At 54.9% G+C, this 21,940-nt stretch overlaps 2 protein-coding genes across 4 annotated transcripts in view; one reads left to right on the top strand and one right to left on the bottom strand.

Moving 5' to 3' along the window:
* The window catches only part of SLC38A12 (solute carrier family 38 member 12), a 43,135-nt gene extending 27,441 nt beyond the window's left edge, over window positions 1–15,694 (bottom strand). The window contains exons 1-7 of one of the 2 annotated variants that reach the window (XM_016220356.2): window positions 15,597–15,694; window positions 9,855–9,976; window positions 7,375–7,456; window positions 6,819–6,915; window positions 6,096–6,176; window positions 2,658–2,757; window positions 2,177–2,285 (exon numbers count right to left, since the gene is read on the bottom strand). In XM_016220356.2, the coding sequence (XP_016075842.1) occupies window positions 2,177–2,285; window positions 2,658–2,757; window positions 6,096–6,176; window positions 6,819–6,915; window positions 7,375–7,456; window positions 9,855–9,976; window positions 15,597–15,641 (636 nt within the window). In that variant the 5' untranslated portion in view covers window positions 15,642–15,694. The remainder of the gene's footprint in view (window positions 1–2,176; window positions 2,286–2,657; window positions 2,758–6,095; window positions 6,177–6,818; window positions 6,916–7,374; window positions 7,457–9,854; window positions 9,977–15,596) is intronic. The other variant, XM_016220357.2, reaches the window with a different exon arrangement.
* A 1,266-nt stretch (window positions 15,695–16,960) lies between these two features.
* NAT9 (N-acetyltransferase 9) lies at window positions 16,961–21,457 on the top strand. 2 transcript variants are annotated; one of them, XM_016220358.2, is made up of 6 exons: window positions 16,961–17,319; window positions 18,200–18,309; window positions 18,862–19,005; window positions 19,597–19,704; window positions 19,850–19,944; window positions 20,055–21,457. In XM_016220358.2, the coding sequence occupies exons 1-6, from the start codon at window positions 17,243–17,245 to the stop codon at window positions 20,175–20,177; spliced, it is 657 nt and encodes a 218-aa protein (XP_016075844.2). In that variant the 5' UTR covers window positions 16,961–17,242; the 3' UTR covers window positions 20,178–21,457. The 2 variants fall into 2 exon arrangements, with proteins under 2 accessions (XP_016075844.2, XP_016075845.2); XM_016220359.2 differs by having other exon boundaries at window positions 16,963–17,319; window positions 19,597–19,656; window positions 20,055–21,456.
* Window positions 21,458–21,940: the final 483 nt, after the last annotated feature.

Here is a 21,940-nt window from a genome sequence, read left to right as displayed (position 1 = left end):
AATGTGAAAGCGGGGGGGGGGGGGGGGGGGGGGGGGGGCAAGGGGAAAGGACAGCCCAGTCCCCCGTGATCTGAAGAAGCCACTTGGGAAGATGCCATCATCATGGGCAGCAGAGAGCCCAGGACCCAGGAAGGAAAGCCATACCTGCCAACCCCCTCTCCACTTGCTTAGCCCCTCTGACCTCACGGAAACGGACGAAGAGCATCCAGTATTTAGGGGCGAGAGACACTTCTGCAGAAGCCAGGGACCCTGGGAGCCACAGGCAAAGTTGTAAAGTAACTTTGGGGACAAAGGCAAGGCCCACATATGTTGAATTTCTCCAAACCAGGCAAAAGAACACGTTAGAACTGCAAACCTTCCGAGCAAACCAAAGCCCCCTGGCAGTGGGCTGGTGGTGGGGAGGGAGGTGGCAACAACCCAGAGAGAACAGGCTCTGTTTCTACTTGCCCTCCCCTTCCTGCTTCCGTAGCCTTTGTAGGCCTGGTGGCAATTAGCTTTATGAGCTATAAGTACAATATCTGGGAGGCGAAGGCAGTAATTAATGCCAGTCTGCTCTCCTGAAGGGTTCCTTCTGTCCGGTCAGAGTTATTGAGATTCAGGGAGTGAGGCTTCCGTCATGTGCAAGGTTTACAGGAATAAGTAAAGGAACAATTTAATAAGACAGTGCTAATGCTTCTAAATAATTTACCCGGCCAAAGGCAAAAGCCAATATTCCCAGTGCTCCGGATGCATTTCTTTTGCCATGGGAGGGGGAATGCGCCAGAGAGGGTCTGCATAAGCACCAGCAGCTACCCCGGGAAAGACCCACCAGGGGGGCGCTGCATGGTGCCTCTGCCCTGGATCTGTTCAGAGTCTGAGCTACCCCCTCGGACCCCATCTTCCACCTCCTCCTGCCTGTGCCAGTTACAGATCCAGATGGGCTGCTACACATACTGATGATTTTGCTAATTTTATCAATCATGGTCTGCTGAAATGCTAAGAGGCTAACAGGCCTGGGCTTTCCTGGCTGTCCTGCCCAGTTACTCTGCCCACCCCCAAGGCAGGGAAGGGGGCCAGGAGATCAATTCGATACCAAATTGATATCGGGCCTGCAGAGGGGGGAGCTCAGACGCAATTCTATGAAAATATCAATTCCTAGCCAGAGCTGAATGTGTGAGAGAAGAAACACAGACCACCCGACGGGTCCAGAACTGCAGAGAGGAAAACATCTCTCATGGTTGGGTCACAGGGTTCCTTCTGTAGGTCTACGGAGTGGGGCTGGGAAGGCAAGACAACCACTCAGCAGCCCTGGGGGTTAACGAATTCAGACCCAAATGACACCGCTGGCAGGGCCCTCGGAAACCTTTGCCAGGATAGGCATAATTAAGTTAAGAGGCCAACTCCCTGAACCGCTCAGCTCTCTCCCGGCCCTGCCACCCTCCTCCAAATTAGCTAAGTGGCCACGTGTCAAACTGTGTGTCACCTCACACACCTGAAATTGTGTCAGTCTGAGGAGGACCAAGGGGAAGCAGAATATTAATAGATTGTGCAAAGGGGAAAGAGAAACATTTCTGAGTCCTGCCTGCAAAGCAGGCAGAGATAAATAACTGTCTGGTTTTGTATCTCATTACTTCTTCCCGCCGCCCCCGCCCAGGGCACAAAGCAATCAAGGAGCCTGGAGATTCATCATCTTCCCTAGTCGGTGGGGAACAGGGAAGACAGGGAGTGAGCTGGGCGCATCCCTCCCTAGCTGGAGAGCCGGTCTACAGTTGGGGGTGCCTGAGGAAGGCTCAGTCCTGCCTGCCCGCTGGGAAACCTGGCGTCTATCCTGAAGCTGCCGGGCTGGCCAGGAGTGAGGTCAAAACACGGTGTGTCTCCAAAACATCAGCCCTGGCGTTCTGACAGAGCTTTGCTAAGACTGCCCCTCAAATCCTGAGCTAGGTTTGTAAGTTCACTCTGGAGCTGGCGATCTGAAAGCCAACTCCAGGCCACATATGACGGAGGCCTGGTGGCCAGGACACTCTGGGGCCAGAGTCTTGGTGACATGATCCATTTTCTGCCCAGGACCAAGGCCCCAGTAATTAGCTGGAGTGTGGTGCCACATAGACCCTTCTCTGGCGAGGGTCTGCCAGAGACTAGAGGCAGTTCACACACCCCAGGCCGGGTGGGGCCTCGGAGCAGAGGCCAGGCCACTCACCAAGTAGATGCGATAGGCGTCCACGCGGCGCAGGGGCCCCCAGCACAGGTCTGTGTCGTTGTACTTGGTGTCAGCCTCCACACCACAGGAGTCATTGCCAGTGGCGCTGCTGATAAAGAGAACAGTGGCTCAGAGGGGTCTCCCTGCTTGGCTGCAAGCACACAGAATGTAACGTTATTATTAGCAACCACCGAGCCCCCACACCCCCACAGCTGCTTTCAGCCCAACAATCTGACTTTCCATGAATCGCGTATTCCTGTCTTCTAAGGGGCCCCTAGGGGGACTCCCAGTCACCTTCCCAATGGGGCGGGGCAGGGGACATCGGTGTGGAGGGGTCTCTGGAGGACAGAACGCACAGCTGGCCGGGGCCGTGCTGAGGGATTCGCTTGGTGTTGTGTGTTTCTACCCTGAAAACCCCGCCCTGACCGCCTGAGGAAGCCCCTGTGGCTGCATGCGGGTGGGGGGCGAGGGGGGCACCTACCAGGACACCTGCATGAGGGAGAAGGGCACGGCGGCAGCGTAGATGGCCAGGTCCCCGTACAGGTAAACGATGATGCAGAAATAGAACAAGTTGACCCCCACTGAAAGGAGCAAAGTCACCGGTCAGGGAGCCATGGAGAGGCGCCTGTAGTCTTCGAGAGCTCAGTTTCCACCCCTCCCATTCTTCAGTTCTCCAGGCTGCTATTGTCCCCAACAGGAATGAGAAAATGACCCACGTCCTCTTTCTTGTTCTGGCTACACTGTAATGCTGGCAGGAGACACACCTGCTCATGACTTTCACCCGGGAGGGGCTAAGTGAGGCTCAGAGAGCTTCCAAATCCATACAGGTGCCAGGTGAGTGTGAGGCATGGGCTGGCTGAGGAGGGGCCAGAAGCACCTTTAGGCTCGTGCTAGGGTGCCTGGGGAAGGGGGGGACAGAGAAGGGGAGAGGAAGAGGGGGAGAAGGAGAAGAGATGTGTGAGTCAGGGGCTGGGCCAGGGCCCCCTTCACAGCTAAACACAGGCTCTAAGACAAAAGGCCGCTCCTGAGAGCAAAGAGAAGGTAACAGGAGAAGGCCCAGCCTCTGAAGCTGAAAATCAAGAGGGTAAAAGCTCTTGATTTCCAAAGACCAATCGCCAAACCCCGTGGGGCAGGGGTGGCCTGGGTGCTGGGAGAGGGTGCAGTAGGAGCGGTGTTCCAGGCAGGCTCACTTGCCTTCTTACGAAGCATCTGCAAGGGAGGATGCTGGCTTTGGCAGGGGCACCTGGGAGCTCTCTCTGTAGAGGGCCTTGGCCCCTCTCCTGACAGGAGGGGCCTGGATTAGGAGCTGGGAGGGTAGGCTCAGGTCCTGATTCCACTGGTCTCACTTCCCGACCCACCAGACCACCTCCAATCCTGCTCAGTGAGGACTCCACCTGTGCTAAGTGCCCGATGGGACTCCAGCTATAAAGACTCTGAAAAAGGTCTGGGCCCAGCAGCCTCAGGGTCACAGCCCCAACAGCCAGTCTCAAACGCCCGTTCAGATTGATGGCTCATTTAGATGTTACTCTTAAGCTGCAGGCTTTGCTGGAAACAGAAATAAAAATGAAGTGACAGCTCCCTTCTACTGCTGGTAGCTTGGAAAAGCCTCCAGGGCCCCCAGGGGGAAGCCGGGACATGTTTCTCCTGGGCTATGTGAGGTTGGCTTTGCTCCTAGGAGTCTGGGGGGAAAAGACCAGGAAAAAACAGTTCTTGAAAGAACCCAGGAGGGCCTCAGGCAGCCTCACTGTCCAAACTCAGCGGTCCCTGGGGCATGCCTGCCACTCACACCCGGGCTCCAAGCACAGACTGTGCCCCAGCTTGTCTTTCTGCTCTGACACCGATGCTCTCTGCAGGGAGGACAGTCCCTCCCCACTCCCAACCTGTCCTCCCCCTGCCCACGGGATCCGGGTCAGCTCTGTTTATAAACTGCCACCGGCCCTCCCTGATCAATAAATTTCATTACTAGTCACAAAATGGGAAGATCAATGAATTTCCTGAGAGGACAGCAATGACGAGGCCTGGCATTTCTAATTACAAGAAATGAGTCTGTACTCCAAGGAGGAGTGGCAGCTCTTCTAAAGGGAAAGGTGACAATCTGTAAATTAGAGCAGAGCAGTGGTTTTCAACTGGGGGCAATTTTGTCCTGCAATCCCTACTGGGGACATCTGACAATGTCTAAGGACATTTCTGGTTGTCGTAGCTGAGAGGTGCTGCTGGCATCTAGTGTGTAGAGGGCAAAAATGCTAGTCAGCAACCAACAGTGCACAGGACAGGCCCCTCGACAAAGAACGATCCAGCCTAAATGGGAACAGTGCTAAGTCTGAGAAACCCTGGGGCAGACAGGAAGAAGGCCACCTCTAAGGGGGTGGCTGCTCTCACACACACTTTAGGTAAACTAGGAGCCTAGTGCAGGGGGGAGGGAAGGTAAAATCAAACCACAAGTTCCTAGAGTTCTTAAAGAAATCAGGGCAGACTACAAAACATGAAACTTAGAAAGGAGGTTTAAAAGGTGTATATCTGGCCCAGCTGGTGTGGCTCAGTTGGCTGAGCATTGTTCCATGCACCAGGAGGTCGCAGGTTTGAGTCCAGTCAGGGCACATGCCCAGGTTTTGGGCTCGAACCCTGGCAGGGGGTGTGCAGGAGGCAGCTGAAAGATGTTTCTCTCTCATGGTTTTTTTTCTCTTTTTCTCTCTTCCTCTCTCTAAAATCAATAAAACATATATATATATTTTTTGTAAAAGGTATATGTCTTCCCTCCAGTGTGCATTTTATTTCAAAAGCTTAAATTTGGAAGGAGACTGCATAGGCTTCTTGGGGAAAAGGTTAACACTCTCTCATCTTAGTTTAATGAGATGGGAGGAGGTAGAAATGAAACTTATCAAGACAGAAGTGGACAGACATGACCAATCTGGTTTTCATGAACTCTGGAATCCCTCTATGAGGCTGGTACGGGAGGAGATAGGAGCACACACTCAGGCAGCCTTTGGCTGCTGATGACAATCTTTTGGACCAGACAGTCCAATCACAGCACCAGTGATCAACAGAATGCTCAATGTCCTGAAAAGCAGCCAAGAAGCTCCCAGTTTCTACAATCCCCACCCCCACCCCCACCCCTGGCTCTAAGTTAGTACAACCACGTTCAAAACAGAAAAGAACCTGTGGAGATGCCCCCCTCTGCAAACAGGGGCTCTGAAAATTTTCCAGGGTAACTGCAAAGGCAGGGATTTAAGATGTGTTTGACTCTAAGAAGGAAAAACAGGTTGGGCATTAAAAAACTAAACTCTTAAATAGCTCAGCTTCCCAAAGAACAAGAGTTGCCATGGAGGTATAAGATGTTTCGATGAAAGACCCAACAGCCCAGCACCTGAACTCGGTTGGATCCTTTCCGCTTGTGGTCAAGCCCCAGAGGCGCAGGTAGAGCGAGTGGGGAGAGCTCCTAACTAGACCAGATTCCCACAGAAGCCCTGTGCGTGGGCTCCTGGCGCCCTCTGCTGGCCACCAGGCAGAGACAGATGGAAACAAGCAGCACAGCCTACTGCTCTGTTGTCCTACACAGAAGAGTCCAGAAGAAAAGAGAGACAAGTCAGAAGCAATCAAGCAAGACGCACAAAATGACCAGCTGGCCGGCCTCCTTGGGTTTCCTTCCTTGGACAGCTGCCTAGGACTATGTTCAGCAGGAGATAAGTAGCCGCTTCTCTATTCCTAATGCCAACGAACGAGGGGGAACCCAAGAAAACCACCTGAAGCTGTCCAGGCCTCGGCAAGCCGGCTCCCCAGGTGCGCTGGGAGCAGGTCGGCGATCCACTCCTCCCGATCGCCTGCCCTATCCTGTCATCAAGGCGGGATCCTCATTCCAAGGGCCCCGGTCAGTAGGAAGCACTAGCTCTCCCCATGCCCTCGTCCTGAAAAGAACTGATACCTTTATTGAAGAACATGGAAGCCATCTGTCCCATTTCCACCCGGTTGGTGATTTCAAAAAGGTTTGGAGACCCACGTCTCTCTGTGGAGCCAAAGGACAAAGAAGAGGGAGGAGGTTGGTTTACTTGGCTTCCAGAGGGGGTTGCTGAGCTCACGGAATTCTCCAGAATGAAATCCCCAAGAGTTTCAAACTCTTGAGAAAACGTTTCCTAATGCTTCCTGTTCGAAACATCTAAAAACAGTCTCTAGACAGGGACTGCAGGGACGCTGGCTGTGGGGTGAGAAGGGAAGCCGGGACACTTAGGCTGGGCTTGGCCAGAGCAGGGTCAGGACTGTCAGGCATGCTCAGGTGCAAGTGTGCATGTGTGTGTGTGTGATGAGATGGGAGGAAGGAGAGAGCTTAGAGAGTCTACATTTACTTGAGCTCCAGGAGCTTCCAGGACGCACTGGGCACTGGCCCAGGTGTTCAATTATTTCCATAACAGCAGGAGAGGTGGGGAGCTGGGCTGCTGAGGTTAAGTAACCTGCCCAAGCTGCAAGCGTTAGTAAGTGCCGAGCCGGCAGGGGGAAGCCTGGGCCTGGGGCTCCAAAGCCCTGCTCTTCTTACTCTACCATGACGAGAAGGGCCCAGAGTCTCCGCAGAGAGGCCCCCAGCCCTCTCCATGGGGAAAGAAACCCAGTGGGCCACAGGGAGGCGCAGGCTGGCCAGGACCCCAAGACTTACGCACAGACAGGATGGGCCGCTTCTCCGCTCGCTCGTAGTTGTCCTGGAGGAGACTGTCACTGTCGGAGGCTGTGGAGGAGTTGTCATCATCTTCCTCCTAGGAGGGGTGGGACAGGGAGGAGGGGACAAGCAAGGAAAAAGGAGTATGTTACTACAGAGAGCCCCACGACGGCGGAGAACCTGTTTTGTCTGTGATTTCTTCCTAGAAGGTATCTGACTGGGAAGCTCTCAACATGTCCACAGGTCCCATTAGAAGGCACAGACACTCGGACGTCAGGCCCAAGGCCGCAGCACAGTCCTAGGTGCAGAAGTTCAGGATGACTGAGCCAGCTCCAGGTGGGGAGGAGGGACCCAGGCGCGAAGTTAAAAGAGCAGAGGCTGCAGCTGCTCTGTGCACTTAGGGGGCCGTGAGGCTTCTGCTCTGGGACAGGGCCCCTGCTAGCGCTGTGGACACGGGTCCCCCGCACGTTGGGAGGGAGAGACCTGGCCGCTGCGGGCTGCCCTGCGGGACAGGAGTGGACGGAGGGCCTGCCCAGAGACACGGGCGCCTGTGCACCTGACGGCTCTCCATGCCCTTCCAGCGGAGCTGAGCGTTGGCCGCTGCCATGGCCTCCACGACGAAGGTGGTCGTCACAAAGCTGCAGGGGAAGGAAGGCCACGTGTCATTGCCGAGGCAGGCAGGGGAGTGGAGGAGGTACAAAGAAAAAGGAAAAGCCATTTCTAGACCTGACTGGACCAGCAAGCCCGCAGCGCTGTCCCTCCTGGGAGCTGTTTCCTAGGGTCTCTCACGAAGGGTCTGACCCGATCGCAAGTGTGTGTACACAGGATGCTTCGCGTGCTCACCTCATGCCCGCGTCTCAATGCATTTAGAAGGTATTCTGGATGCACAGGAGAGAGGCGACGCTGAGCCATGCAGTACTGCGCACCGAAAAGGGGCCTGTTGGGGGCAGAGGTGGCAGGACAGACCCCACCTGCTCTAAGTCCGGAAGAGGAGGCTGATTCCAAGGGGCCGCCGAGGCTCCGGGAAGGGCGCAGGCAGCCTTCACTCTCCTTGCTGGGACACCGACCGCGGTCAAGTCCCAGTGACACACACTACTGACGGGGGACAGGCATGGATAATTGAAAAGGAACACTTGGCCCCAGAACCTGTCCCCCGCCCCCTTTCTCTTTGGCAGTATTTTTACTTTTCTAATAACCTGGCTAGTATTAAAATAAGCTTGCATTTTTATAGCCCGAATCAAAAGGGAGGTTGGGAGGTGGCACCAGACATTTGCTGAGAAGTCAGACTACAGTGACAAATCACCTTTTCTCTTCCTCATAAACTAGAGACCGAGAGGACAGCTGGAACGCACGGATGCTTCTGTCAGCTGAAGGCGGCAGGGAGGGCTGCCTCCTGCCACAGACCTGAGGGAGGGCTCTGTCCCCACTGCCACAGCCCGGGCTCTGCCCCGAGACCTGACCCCGGGCCCTCTGAGTGCCCAGTGCCGCCGCCTGCCCTAGGTGGACTGCTCAGCCCAGCAGTCAGGTGCGACAGGAGTTAAATCTGTATCTGCTCCATGGGGGGGCGGGGGGGAGCCATATCTGAAACTCGCATTTCAGTCTCCCCAGCACCTCCCAGGACGGCTTCTCATTACCTTGCCTAAGTGACCATTTTAAGGGCTTTAGATTGTCCCTTCTTTTTTGGAAGTAAAACTAAAATCAATCTTAATTAAGGCATAAAGAGGCTTCTCCTGGCTGCACAGAGCCAACTCATTGATCATGTTCAAATATAAATGGGGTGAGCAAGGCGGGGGCATGGCGGCCCCTACCTGGGGCCTCCAGTAATCACTCCCCATTCTCGTGGCTGCCAGTGCTGAAGGTCCTTTAAAGGGGACAGCAGAGTCACACAAGGACGAGGACTTTTAGGAATCTTGGCTCATAGTACATAATTATAAGCCAACAGGACCCTAAGGCTGGCCCTCGAACCACCCAAAAGAAAATGCATGAATGACCTGAAAAACACGGGTGTTCTCCTACCCCACCGAGCCTCTTCAAGGTCTTAGTTCTCTTCAGCTACTGAGATGTTTCATTCTTCCACTCCCTTCTCCTTCGTACCTGCTTAAATGCTGCCCTCCATGAGCCCTGAGCACCCACCTAAAACTGCGATCACCCCGCTTTCCCAATGCCTTCGCCCTGCTACACTGTGTGGGGTTTTGTTCCACTAGTATTATATCATCTAACTGACTCTGCGATTTCCTTATTTATTACCTTACCACTCGCTGTATGAATCCCCACTGAAGAAAGGAGAGTCCAGGGCAGGGCTCTCTCCGTTATTCAATGGGGTACCCCAGCACCTAAGAACACTGCCAGGCGCCACTTCTCTGGGGGTGTTTCCAGGTGTTCCCTCCCACCTGTTTTTTGTAGCTGGTGGATTCCTACCTGGTTGAGGGGGCTGGAAATGCTTAGTCCTAAATCCCCTGCTAGTCTAGGGCACTGGCTAACTGGGAGACCTGCCTGTGGAAGACCTGGGAAGAGCCTCCAGTGGATCCCACAGCCGGCTCCAGAAGCAGGACCCTGGAAGGCTGGGGGAGCGCTGGCCTCCTGTGTGCTGCCAGGTGCAAAGCAGGGGAGAGCAAGCCCTGATTACGTGTGCACTATGTTTATCACTTATTCCGTGAGCTATCTTCAGCAAATTCTAAATTCCAAACTGATCTCCCCTGTCACCTGCAACAGCTGTCAGAGTCATTTTCTGTGGCTAGGTGGTGTTTTCTAAAAAATGTACATGAGGGGAGGTACACCAGCCGGGGAAGAAACATGAAGACCACATGAGACAGTCCAAAGCCTAACCGCACGTCTCGCTTTTCAGCCGATCAGGGCTGTGCAACGGCTCCATCAGCATGAGACACTGGAGACCTTTGCATCCCTTCTCCTCTCCGCAGACCACCTTGTTTAGGGCTCACCACAGACATCTTCCTGCCCCCAAGCAAGGATGCTTCCTCACCTCCATAGGCTTCCTGGGCAGGCTGCCTCAGCTTCCCCCCGCCCCCAGCCCCTCACCTCATGAAGCCCAGGAACACCAGCAGGAACAGGCTGACAAGCCACCCAGCAGTGGCGAAGGCCTTGGGCATGGTGAGAGCGCCGGTGCCCACGATGAGGTTAAACATGTACACCAGTCCAACCTGGATTCAACAGAAGCGACAGTCAAGCCCCGACATTAATTCACCTCTTCCCACCTCGGCTCCCAAGCAGGACCCTGGGCAACAGCAAAACCGCGGCGGCCAGGAGGCCAGCCTTCCGACCGGGAGGCAGGGAAGGAGGGAGCATTCCATGCAGGTTCCCAGGGGGCCTGCTCTGCAACCAGATGTTGGGGGCAGACACTGACGCCTGGAACTGAAGTCCACATCCCATCCATCTTTTCAAATGTCTCCAAGGATCAGTTTATTCTCCATTTTTGCTGTTGTCATTCCTGCCTCTTGTCACTTCATATTATTCAAAGCTGTGTCATGGATGTTAGCCCTCTGCCCAACCAGGCTGTGGGCTTCCTGAGGACACAGTGTCATAGTGGTCTTCCATCTTTCCTATCGCGGGCATGTGGCCAGTCCTCTCCACCCATTCTTGCCACTGCCCTTTGAGATGCTGACATTCCTGCTGCTTCCTTCTCCATGTCTCCTCCCCAGACACTAACCTCAGGGATTTAAAAAGTGGAGCTAGAGCCTGGCTGGCGGGGCTCAGCATCGACCTAGGATCCAGGAGGTCGCAGTTCAATTCCCAGCTGGGGCACATGCCTGGGTTGCGGGTTCGATCCCCAGTAGGAGGCGTGCAGGAGGCAGCCAATCAATGTCTCTCTCATCATCAATGTTTCTATCTCTCTCCCTCTCCTTTTCTCTCTCTGAAATTAAAAAAAAAAAAAAAAAAGTTGAGCAAAATTCACATGCCATGAGTGTTACCCTTTTTTTTTTAAATCCTCACGCAGGGATATTTTTTTCCATTGCTTTCTCAGAGAGAGTGGAAGGGAGAGAGAGGGAAAGAAACATCGATGTGAGAGAGACACACCGAGTGGTTGCCTCCTGCTCAGGCCTAGACCAGGGCTGAGCCTGCAACAGAGGTACGTGCCCTTGGCTGGAATCGAACCAGGGAGCCTTCAGTCCACGGGCCGACGCTCCAATCAACTGAACCAAACCGGCCAGGGTGAAGTTCACCCTTTTAAAGTGGTTTTTAGTATATTTATGAGGTTGTGCAACCAGCACCACTATCTAATTCCACCTCTCACCCCAAAAAGCAGTTCTGCACCCACCTGTAGCTGCTCCCCATTCCTCCTAGCCCCCGGCAACCACCCCTGGGGATATAAAGTACAGCAGATGGAATACAGTCAGTAATATTGTATGGTGCCAGGTGGGCACTGGAATTATCAGGGGGGACACTTTAGAGTATATGATTGTCTAACCATGATGCTGTACACCTGAAACTAATACAAAATAATACTGAATGTAAACTCCAATTAAAAATAATTTTTTTAAGTAACTAAAACTAAAAAAATTAGAAAAACACAAATTGGAGCCTATTCTTCCAGCCTCGTCCAGATTTGTAAGGAAAAAAACGGAGACAGGGAGCACCCACTACCATTTTGGGGTCCCTGGCGGGTAGGAAGGAGGGGTAGGGCAGTGGTTTAGGGACAGGCTTCCGGGCAGGTGCTGACTGAACACCAGAGTTCTGGACAAACGGGAGGACACCCTCTAGAGAGGAAAGAGCTCTGCCCACTGTCCACTCACACTTGGCGCAAGGCACCAAGCCCTCTGAGCCTCCTGCCCAGCCCCTCGATTCCCACCCAGCATCTGGGGCCCATTCAAATGCTGCCTTCACCACAGAGCCCTTCCCAGTCTCCCACATTTGTCTCACTCCCCAGTTCTGAGCCCTGGAGCAAGGACGCTTATGCCCTAGCTTGGGTTCCCATGTTGGTGTATTTGTCTGTTCCCCATCACCAAGTGTGAGGCTCACTGTGACCCATGTCTCATTTCTCCCTGTGCTCGGGCCGGGCACACAGACCCAAGACAGAAATCTGCGGCGGGGCTGCCTGGACCTCGCTCCAGTTCCCAGACCCACGTCTGGCAGTCTTTACGGGTTTTAAACATCATTATCTCAATCTGATCTTACAGACAGATCCCAGAAGGATTAAAACAAGCCTGGCTCCTCTTCCTATAGCACCTGATTGGACCGCAACACTACTGTGATGTGACACCCCCGCCAGGAGTCCTGGTCCTGGGTGGTCTTGAAAGAATCAACATGAGGGTGACAGCTGGGGGAGAAACAGGACACACAGCTCACCCTGACTATCTCAACGGGAAGTTCCCAGAGCTGGCTTTTCACAAGTACCCTGAGTGTCTCTGACAAACTAATTTCTTCTTTTGTGGGCTGATTTCAGTCACTGTGAGGCTGGTATATCCGAGTGCCGGAATGAGTCCTGTACCCTCGTTCCGCTTATGAGCTCAATTCTGCTCATTCACTTGTTTATCCAGCAACTTCCAAGAGCCTTCCCTGGGTCTGGCTCTGTGCTGGGAGCTGGGGATGTGACACTGAGCAAGACAGACATGGCCCTGGACCTCATGCGGGGGGGAGAGGCAACAGGAAAACAATGATGACCGCTTCACACAAGGAAAGCAGCGGGGCGCTGTGACAGAGAATAACGGACACTCAGGAAGGGCTTGTGGTGACATTTAAGCCGGGACCTGAAGGATGAGATGCAGCTGCCCAGGCACAGAGCCAGGGAAGGAACCTCCAGGTAAAGGCCTGGGGTGGGAAGCGAGGTGCGGCGAGGAGCCGACGCGGGTGTGGCTGAAGCACAGCCAGCGGGCAGCGGAACTGCGTGGGGCCCTGGTGCGTGGGGCGCGGAGCTGAACGTTTCACAGGGTTCTGAGCAGGACACTAACAGACCAGCCCCTGTTGATGGCCTCACACTTGGTCTCCCTGAAGCTTTGTTCTCTGCGTATCGCTTTTATAAGAAGCAACCCTTGCCCTGGCAGGGGCGGCTCAGTTGGTTGGACCGTCACCCCCTACGTCAAAAGGTGGGGGGCTCGGTTCCCGGTCAGGGCACATACTCAGGTTGTGACTTCCATCCTCAGTCGGGGAAGGTGTGGGAGGCAACCTATTGATGTGTCTCTCTCACAGTGATGTTTCTCCCCCTGCCCAGCACTCTCTCTAAAAATCAATGGAAAAAATATCCTTGGGTGGGGGTTAAAAAAAAAAGAACTTTCACCTTCCCGGCAAGAGTCAAATCCTCCTTACCCTCAGGAATGGTGACAGTAAGGACCAGTTGCTAGGAGCAGACTATGAGGCAGGAAGCAAATCGGAGCTGAGCCACAGGTCAGGTGGAAGGCAGGTGTGGAGGGGGAGGAGGAAGGGGGACAGTTGTGTGGGGACAGCCTCCTGAGAAGGGTGGCGGAAAGCTGAGGAACAGAGCCCCACAGCCGCCTCGGTTCAGGCCAGCCCGAGCTTCCTCCCATCCCTGGCTTGCTCTGCGCTGCGCCGCAGGCGGCAGAGGACCTGCTCCCCTCTGCTCCAGAGCTCGGGGCAGCGGTCCAGCTGCCTCGCCCCCCGCCCGGTGGCGTGCATGCAGCAGGGTCACGGGTGTCAACAGCTTCCCCAGTGACCGTTGTCAAAGGAAACAGAAGGCAGCAGAGATGCAGAAGCAACGAGTAGTCCTTGCGGTTGTGAGACAAGCACCCTTTCCTTCGAAAGCAACAGCGACGGTGTTTGGCAAGACCAGCTGGCAGAAGGAAGCCCTATGCAGGTTGCAATCCGTTTTATCCTGTTTTGATCACAGTCCATTCAGCCCTGAGCCATTCCCGGTGCCCGTAAGTGGGGAAACCAACATGCCTGTTTTGAGATCACACATGGGAGGGCACACGAGCCTGAATCATGTTCCCGTGTCCAGAACTATCCTTGAGAGGGCTGCCTGCCTGTTACATATTTTATGCAAAATAACGCAAGCTAAAACAAACATTCCAACACCCAGGAAGGGAAAAGCACTCCTAACAGGGCACACAGAGGTAGGGAGAGGTTCAATGCTGGGAATGACCAAGTATGGCACACCGGTGAGCTGTGTAAGTGCCCAATACCTCAGTCTCGGTCTCCCAAAGCAGCCCGAGTGGGTTCTGTCCACACTGTGCTGAACAGGGGAATTCAAGGCAGCATCCACTGTAAAGCCAGTTCCACGGCCTATCTGGGCTCAGAGGATCATGAACCTTACACCCTCCTGTCAGGTTTGTTATCCACTGAGCCTGATCTTGCTCTCACAGGGGATGAAGAACTACTCTCCCAGGATGGCGGGCTTAAGGAAAGTTCAGGAAGAAGGCATGTTCTCTCTTTGTACCCTGGCTACTAACTCCTGGTCAGTGGCCACCTCACCCTCAACACCACCCATCTTTCCCTACTTATACACATAGCTGTTTACGAGACATGCCCAGGGTAGGCCCTCAAAAAACCCCAAACACAGAGGAAAGAGAGGAGAAAATTTTTTAAAAAAAAGCAGAACCCACTGAGGCTTTTAGGGTTCGCTGCCCAATTTCCTGTGGGCACACGCTGACGTGTGAAATGATTACATGCTGAACAACTGGAGACACAAGAAAAGTGGGCATATCGAAATTTTCTCCTTCCCCAAACTCAGTCACAGAAATGACTCAATGCTAAGCTTTCAGATGTTCTGAGAAGCAGCAGGAACCCTGGTGACTTCTATGGACAGTGTGGACATTTCCCTGCTGATATCACGAGGAGGCTGTGTGCTGTTACACAATTCCCCAGGTGAGAGGGACGGAGTCAGTTCATTCCAAGGTTCAAGAAAGGCTCCCCCTGGTATGTCACTGAGGTGAAGGAGGCTCCTTCCTTTGGTGCCACACACAGATGGCACATGCCTGGCAGGAAGACTCGGCTGTGAGGGCTTTTTCCAGCTGTTCTCAGAGGTGCTTTCTTACCCATCACATCACAGCTCTGGAGGCTGGGAAGCTAGCGAAACAGAGCAGGGACCCCAGGCTAGGAAGGCAGGTGCAAAGCAGGGCAGCTGTTTAAGACAGGTAAGTTCTAGAAAGACGACTCTTGCTACTTAAGACAGTGCTGCTTTCCCTGGGACACCTGGTAGCAATGTGAGTCAATCATTTGATGATTCCCATCCTCCAGCTACTTATCCGGGCAGGAGGACCCCATGATGTAAACATGACAATCTCATATTACACAAAGAAGACACACTGAGTTCGTGTGCATGTGTGTGGGGGAGGGCACAACAGCACCCCAAGACAGGGAGAAATCAATCCTTCTAGTTGTTCTAATTACAGACTCCACCAAACTGCAACTGGAAGTGTCTGCGTGCTCTCTCTGCCTCTTATGCGACCCAAGACTATAAAAGTTGTGCAACTTAAAATTCAGCTAAAAGCCCAAGTGGTTTCAAACTGCTGAGATGAGCAAAACCTGGAGTCAACAGCTGTCAATCGCTGTCCATTTGGAGGGCAGGCAGCACAGTGCGCAGGCGGCAGCAGCCCGCAGGCAAACATCACAAAGAGTTGGCAAGTCAATTTTGTTTTCCTGACCACTGTCTGATCCACATCTAAACAGTGAACAAACCTGAGCCTCATAACACATTCTGAGCCAGCACAGCAGCGGCACAGCTGCTGATGAACCAAGGTCCCCCACCCCGGCTCTCCCCAGGGTCTGGGCCAGCGGCAGCAGCAGTGTACAGTCCACAGGGAGCAGAGTGCTTCTCTAGAAGCCAGGAGCACGGGTGAGGGCAAAACAGGTTCTAAAAGTAAGACTCACGTAGGGAGAATAGAGCTCCCCGGTCTCTGTGATTTCACCAGCCATTTCCAAAGGTGGGGAAGGGGCCGCTGGCGGAGCTTTCTTCCTGGTGGGGGCGGCGGCTGCTGCGGCTCCCTAAGGCAAAAGAGCAGACTTCAGCTTTCTGATGGGCCTAGATGGAGGTGGCGGCAGGTCTGCAGATCCCCCTCCCCCTGGGCTTTTATCACAGACACTTACGGTCTCAACATATGTCACAAGCCAGCCGGGAGGACAGGGTCTCCCGGGATGACTCCCACCCGGCCGGTTTCTTTTTCCTCGCTGTGCAGGGCATGAGCGCATTCAATACCGCTCAGACTCCAGGTGATATAAGGGGCCTTCGAAGGCAGTGTCTCACCCACCACAAGCCTTCCCTTTACGCACCCCGGGGTGACAATCCCCATTTGATGCAGGAACAGCGAGCTCACTACCGCACAGGGCAGCGCAAGCAACTGTCCGCCTCCTCCGCCCAGTGCAAGGGGCGGGGGCTTTCCTAGGTCGCCCTCCAACCCAACTTCTTGGCCCAAAGCCTCTCCTTTTTAATGAGGCCCCCACTTCCTGGCCCCTTAACCCGCTTTCTGCTCTGCCTTAGGACTCCCCACCCTCAAGCTTCCCCTTCTTCTCAGGAGCCCCCGCCCCGAGCCTTTCCCCGATTTCTTCCTCCCTCCTGGAGGAGCCTGGAATCTGGCACCGCCGCAGCGCACCCCAGCGCACCCCACCCTCGCGCGCCCCCTCACCTGCGGCGTAGCGCGCTCGGGGACGCCGCGGCCGCCGCCTCCAGCCCCTCGGGTGCAGCCGGCGCCAGCAGTCCCGCACCGGCGGCCGCAGCACGCATGCGCCCGCGGCGGGAGCCCACCTAGCCGGTGCGCGCCTAGGGCGGAGTGCCGCGCGCTGATTGGGCGCCTCGTGGAGGCGGGACCGGGATTGGGCCCCCGCGGCTGCCGTCTGCGTGGCGGAAGTGGGCGGGGTGCGCGCTTCCGCGCATGCGGGGTGGGGAAGCCGTGCCGGCCGAGAGGGGGCTGAAGCCTTCGGCTAGGGGACGCTTTCGTAGGGAGCGAAGTGCGTGTGGACTTGGGCGTCCCGAGCCCCCGGTGTTTCGGGGGCGGGTAGAGGAGAGGAGCCTGTAGCTCCGCGCCGAGGGGAGGGGGCTGAGAACTGAAGCTCGCCTACCGTGAAGTGGCCCGGTTCACCCGGCTCGGGGAGTGGGCGGCAGGGAGGGCCAGAGCCCGGTAGGTTGGTTGGAAACAGGTTGAAGGGCCCGGCTGGAAATTGATCCTGGGGCGGAGTCTCAGGACTGGGCAAGTGATGGGAGCTTTGGGGGTCAGTCTTCGCGCTTAGGTTCGAGGCCTGGAAGTTCTGGGAGGTGGGGCGGGAGGAACAGGCAGAAATGGCAGCTCAGGCTTGGCCTTGTAAGGTGCGAGTCAAGGATTGTTTAACGATCTCTAACCAGCCCGGCTCCCTCTCTCGCTAGGGATGTGGAGCCCCTGTTCTCTGAAGTGTTTCCGAAGAGAGGCTCTTCTGACACCTCAGCCCCAGGACACATTTAGGGAGTTGAGAGCCTGGGCTCCCACCCTACGTGGGAGGAGACTCAGGGTCGGGAAGCCTGCCCTCCCCACCCGCGGGCAGCTACCATGAGGTTAAATCAGAACATCTTGCTGCTGGGGAAGAAGGTGGTGCTGGTACCCTACACCGCAGAGCATGTGCCCAGGTAACTGTTCCACCTGACATAGGTGCAAGGCAGCTCCCCAGGGAGCAGTGAGGAGGGCCAGCCTTCCTTAGCCCAAATTTCAGAGGCTTTTTCCTCTGAGGAGAAGCACTGATGTGAGAGGTAGTTACATACAGGAAAACGTGAACAGTGAAGCAGAGGACTCTGACTTCCCTGAAGGTCACCCATCCCCAGAGTTCCTTTTCACCCTCTCAGCTTCTTTTCGCCTTTCTGCAGGGAATTATTTTATGTAAACTAAATGTGTGTAAGAAAAAGAAAAAAAAGTATCTTCTCACCTGATTGTAAATTGGTGACATTCCTTTGGTGCCAGTGAATATTCTCTTCTTGGAGACTATGTTAGCTTGTCAGAAAACTGAGCTGATGGGTTGGTCTGATGTCTCCTGTTTGAAAGGCTAGGGCTGGGATAGTTGGCAATGTCTGGTAGACTGGGATGGTGGTGGTGTAGGGATGTATTCTCCACTTGTAGTTTTCTTTTTTGGGGGTTCCTTGTGCCCAGCCTTTGTGGAGATCTGTCCAGCCTTCTCTGCTGAGTTCAGCTTGCCATACACTTCCCCTCAGGAATTCGAGGAATGTTTCGCTTCAGACCACTCCCTCACACTGACCCCAGAGACCAGATGGGAAGCTGGTCAGATAGAGCCGACCCCTCCTGCTTGCTCTGTTGTAGGACCAGCCTGCCTCTAGGTCTCATGCCTGCGGCCCTCTGCCTTAGGAGCAATTATAACCCTTCCTTTGGGTCTTCTGTAAGCCCTAAGTTAGCCCTGTGGGGTTCTCCTTCCTGCCATCCTTTTCTTCATCTCATAGTGTCAGACCCATGCTTCTGAATCAGTCCTGCCTGCTGAAGGCCACCCCTCTGCCCCTGCAGGTACCATGAGTGGATGAAATCAGAGGAGCTGCAGCGTTTGACAGCCTCCGAGCCACTGACCCTGGAGCAGGAGTATGAGATGCAGTGCAGCTGGCGGGAAGATAGGGACAGTGAGAAGCAGGGACCCTGGGCGGGGCTGGTAGTGGGCGGGCTGACTCCAGAGGCAGTCTCCAGGGCCCCTCCCATTCTCATTCCCAGCCCTGGCCCTTCTGGGGCATAGAAACCTTGTGAAAAGCACTTGGGGAAAAGCCTGGAAGGTGCCTGAAGCCCTCATGCTCTGATGCCCACTGAAGCTGGTCCCTGTGGCTGATGCTTCTGTCCTCCCCACTCACTGTGCCAGGCTTGGAGGGATTTAAAGGAAGTATTTTGGGCTGTGGTTGTAATTGAGGCCCTGCCCCTCACATCCTTTGCTGCAAGCCCAGTGTGATCACTGCTCTTCTTTGGGTCCCCCGCTGTCTGAAAATACACTTGCTGTTTGGAGAAAGCCATCATTTTCTGCAAGAGGCAGATTTAGGGCTTTTTAATCAGCTCAAGGAAGCTCTGGCCCCCCTTTCTCCCACCAGACTTGGAGACAGTGGTATTTCTCTGGCTTGGTAGGGAGACCGTCCCCACTGCCCTTCTTTGGAGAGTCTCAGTGAGAACCCTGTCACCTCTCTCCTTAGAGTGTACCTTCATCGTGCTGGATGCAGAGAAATGGCAGGCCCAGCCAGGCTCCACTGAAGAGAGCTGCATGGCAGGAGATGTGAACCTCTTCCTCACAGATCTGGGGGACCCCTCCTTGGGGGAGATTGAGGTCATGATTGCAGGTTCGTTCCCTCCCTTCTGGGCCTCAGATCTGCTGAACTTAAGTAGGCCAAGGTTGCATAGGGACCTCAACTCAATGAGAGTCCCTGGCATTGGCGAGCCCAGCACCTGGCTGGGCAGGACTGCCACTTGACACCCTGTGGTCCACTTTGTTCCTGTCTTATGCTTAGGTGTGAACTCAACCTTTGGATTTATGGTCTTCAGACTTCACTCTGCCCCATTTTGGGGGTGGCCTGGGGAACCTCCAAATATAGTTGGTCTTCTCTGGAGCATCATCTTCCCATGCTGTGGGAGGAGCCCCTCCAGTTCCTGTGTCCTTCTTGGTCCTTACTCTTCTCCTAAGAGGCTATGCAACTCCTCATAAGGCAGCACACTGAGGTTAAGGGGTCAGTTTAGGGGTTAGGTTGCTGGGTATCTCCAAGCTATGAGACCTTGGACAAGTCACTTACCTTCCGTGTGTCTCTTTCTCCTCATCTGCAGAATGGTAATATTTATGGACTTCATAGAAGTGTGAGGGTTAAATGAGATCATATCTGTTAAGTGTCTACTCTGGAGCCTGGCACATGGTGTCTGTGATTGTTGTTTTCTCCTAGAGCCCAGCTGCAGGGGCAGGGGCTTTGGCACTGAGGCTGTTCTCATGATGATGTCTTATGGTAAGGAAGTCGGAGCAGACAGTGTGGGGAGAAGTGCCCAGGCCCCAGGTGAGGGCTAGTGCATGTTGGGAGTGAGTCTTCTTCAAGTCTGAAGGCTCAGGGTCAGGGAGGGGGGCAGGTGACAGGTGGTGCGGAGGGTGCTGGAGGGACCTTCATCCTGCAGCTTGTCCCTCTCTCTGGTCCCCTCTGGGAGGAGTGACCAAGCTAGGTCTGACCAAGTTTGAGGCCAAAATCGGGCAAGGAAATGAGCCGAGCATCCGGATGTTCCAGAAACTTCACTTTGAGCAGGTAAGGATAAGGCTGGCGGAAAGGTGAGCCTGGGTCTGGGCAGTGGGGCCTGCTGGTGTTAGAACTTGTGGCAGTAACTTAGCCAGCCCTGATCTCTCTGGCTGACCTAGGTGGCTGTGAGCAGCGTCTTCCAGGAGGTGACACTCAGACTGACAATGAGTGAGCTGGAGCGGCAGTGGCTTCTGGAGCAGACCAGTCACATGGAAGAGAAGCCCTATAGGGATGGATCGTAGGAGCCCCACTGACAGAGCCCTGCATCTGGAAGTGAATGGACCGGGCCTTTGTGGCAGTGCTCCCAACTCCTCTCCAGGCTGGGAATCTCCTTTTGGGGCCCTCAGACTCTGGGCAGGACTTGCCTTGGCCCCTCTCAAACTGGCAGTGTAGCTGAGCGACTCCAGGGCATTCCTCCTCCTGGCCAAACCTGGACTCAGACTCTCGGAACCTGGAGTGGACAGCATGAATCCACAGGGGGAGGCAGGGTGGACGTAGTGCTGGAGAGGAAGTGGGCCTGGCGAACAGGCTGGCCCTCCCTTTCTCTGAAAGGCCAGAGGTGCCACTCTGTGGCTGAGGCCCGGGCTGAGTAAAGCACACTGCACAGCCAGTTCTCCGTTTCCTCACTGGGCCGTGTGGAGGTGAGCTGCCAGGAGGCCACCTGCAGCGTCTATTCCGTCCAGCATGGGAGGGACGGGGGAGCTCAGTCCTCTGTCATCCTGTGGAAGCAGGTCTGGGAATGAGTGAGGCTGGCCCTGCTAGGACAGACAGGCGGCTTGAAAGCGGGTGAAAATCCTTGCTCCTTTCTTGTTGGAGGCAGCTTTGAGTAAGTTAGTTCGGGATACAGCCTCTCGTGGCTGGAGAGCACCCCTCTGCTGAAAGCTCTGGGCCTCCTGAAGGTACCTGAGTCCTGCCCTCCACGCTTTACCCCTCCATCTCTGGGAGGAGCTGCCCCTGTCAAGGCCACAAGGGGGCGCTTGAGGCACAGGTTTGGGATGGCATGGCTGCCTGGCAGCCAGTGCTTAACAGAGCTGGGCCAGGTCTTCCCACCTCAGAGCAGCCTGGACACCCATTTACTTCTAACTGTCCTCATGCCTTGTCGGTCTGGAGTGGCTGACACGAAAGCCAGTCATGTTTCAAAACACAGTTGTGGAAGAGACTCTTGAGGGCACCTAGGGCATTTTCAAGGGTAAAAAACAGTCCCAAGCATGTTGAAGCGGCTTGCCTGAGCCTTAGCGCTTTTGATGGCAGAGCCAGCACCCAGTCCTCTTGATCCTGGAAAAACTAGAATCGAAAACATGCCTGAATCCAAGACAGAAACTTCGTTTGCTGTGACCACCTTTATACCGCACCCCTAGCCCTACATCACTGGTTCCCTCTGAGCCACTGTCCCACCTGTCTTCAGTTTAATCAGAGTCAAAGGTGGCTAGGGTTCCCCACCCAGTAGGTGACCTAGTGGGGCAGCCTGCAGGCCTGCTCACCTGTGGGGTTTCCATCTGGGGTCAAAGCACAGAGGCAAGAGTGGGGTGAGGACAGGCCAGGCCCAGCTGAGCAAGGCCTGGGGCCATTGGTGCTAGAAGGGTTTTGGACATAAACCCAAACAAGAGGCCAAGATGGTCAGATAGTGACTGGCTCTTCTCTCCAAAGGCCCCCTCCCTGGTTCATCATCTCCCTTCTTGTTCAGTCCCAGGAACCGGCTTCTGAGGCTTCCTGGTTGGGTGGAGAGTAGCCTGGGGCCAACCTCCTTTCCTTCCCTCTCAGCACCTGCCCTGGAACCTTCTGGCCCAGCAGCCTCAGCTCTCTCAGGCCACCTGGCAGACTTCCAGGATGTGGCTGCAAGTGCCAGAGGTAGAAAAGGACCTGGATCTCTTGGGAACAGGGCATTTTGCCCTTGGCAAGTCCCCTGCACCCACCTGCCACATAGCATGTCCTGGGGCCTGGGAGGGCTGGGTTTGTTTTCCCCTAGACCTGGACAACTGCCCTCCAATCAGGTCCATGGCCAGAT

This window comes from Miniopterus natalensis, chromosome 17 (assembly GCF_054644295.1).
Source record: "Miniopterus natalensis isolate mMinNat1 chromosome 17, mMinNat1.hap1, whole genome shotgun sequence".
Classification (NCBI taxonomy): Eukaryota; Metazoa; Chordata; class Mammalia; order Chiroptera; family Miniopteridae; genus Miniopterus; species Miniopterus natalensis.
Note: the sequence above shows the minus strand (reverse complement) of the source record. Positions and strands in the feature narration are given on the sequence as shown.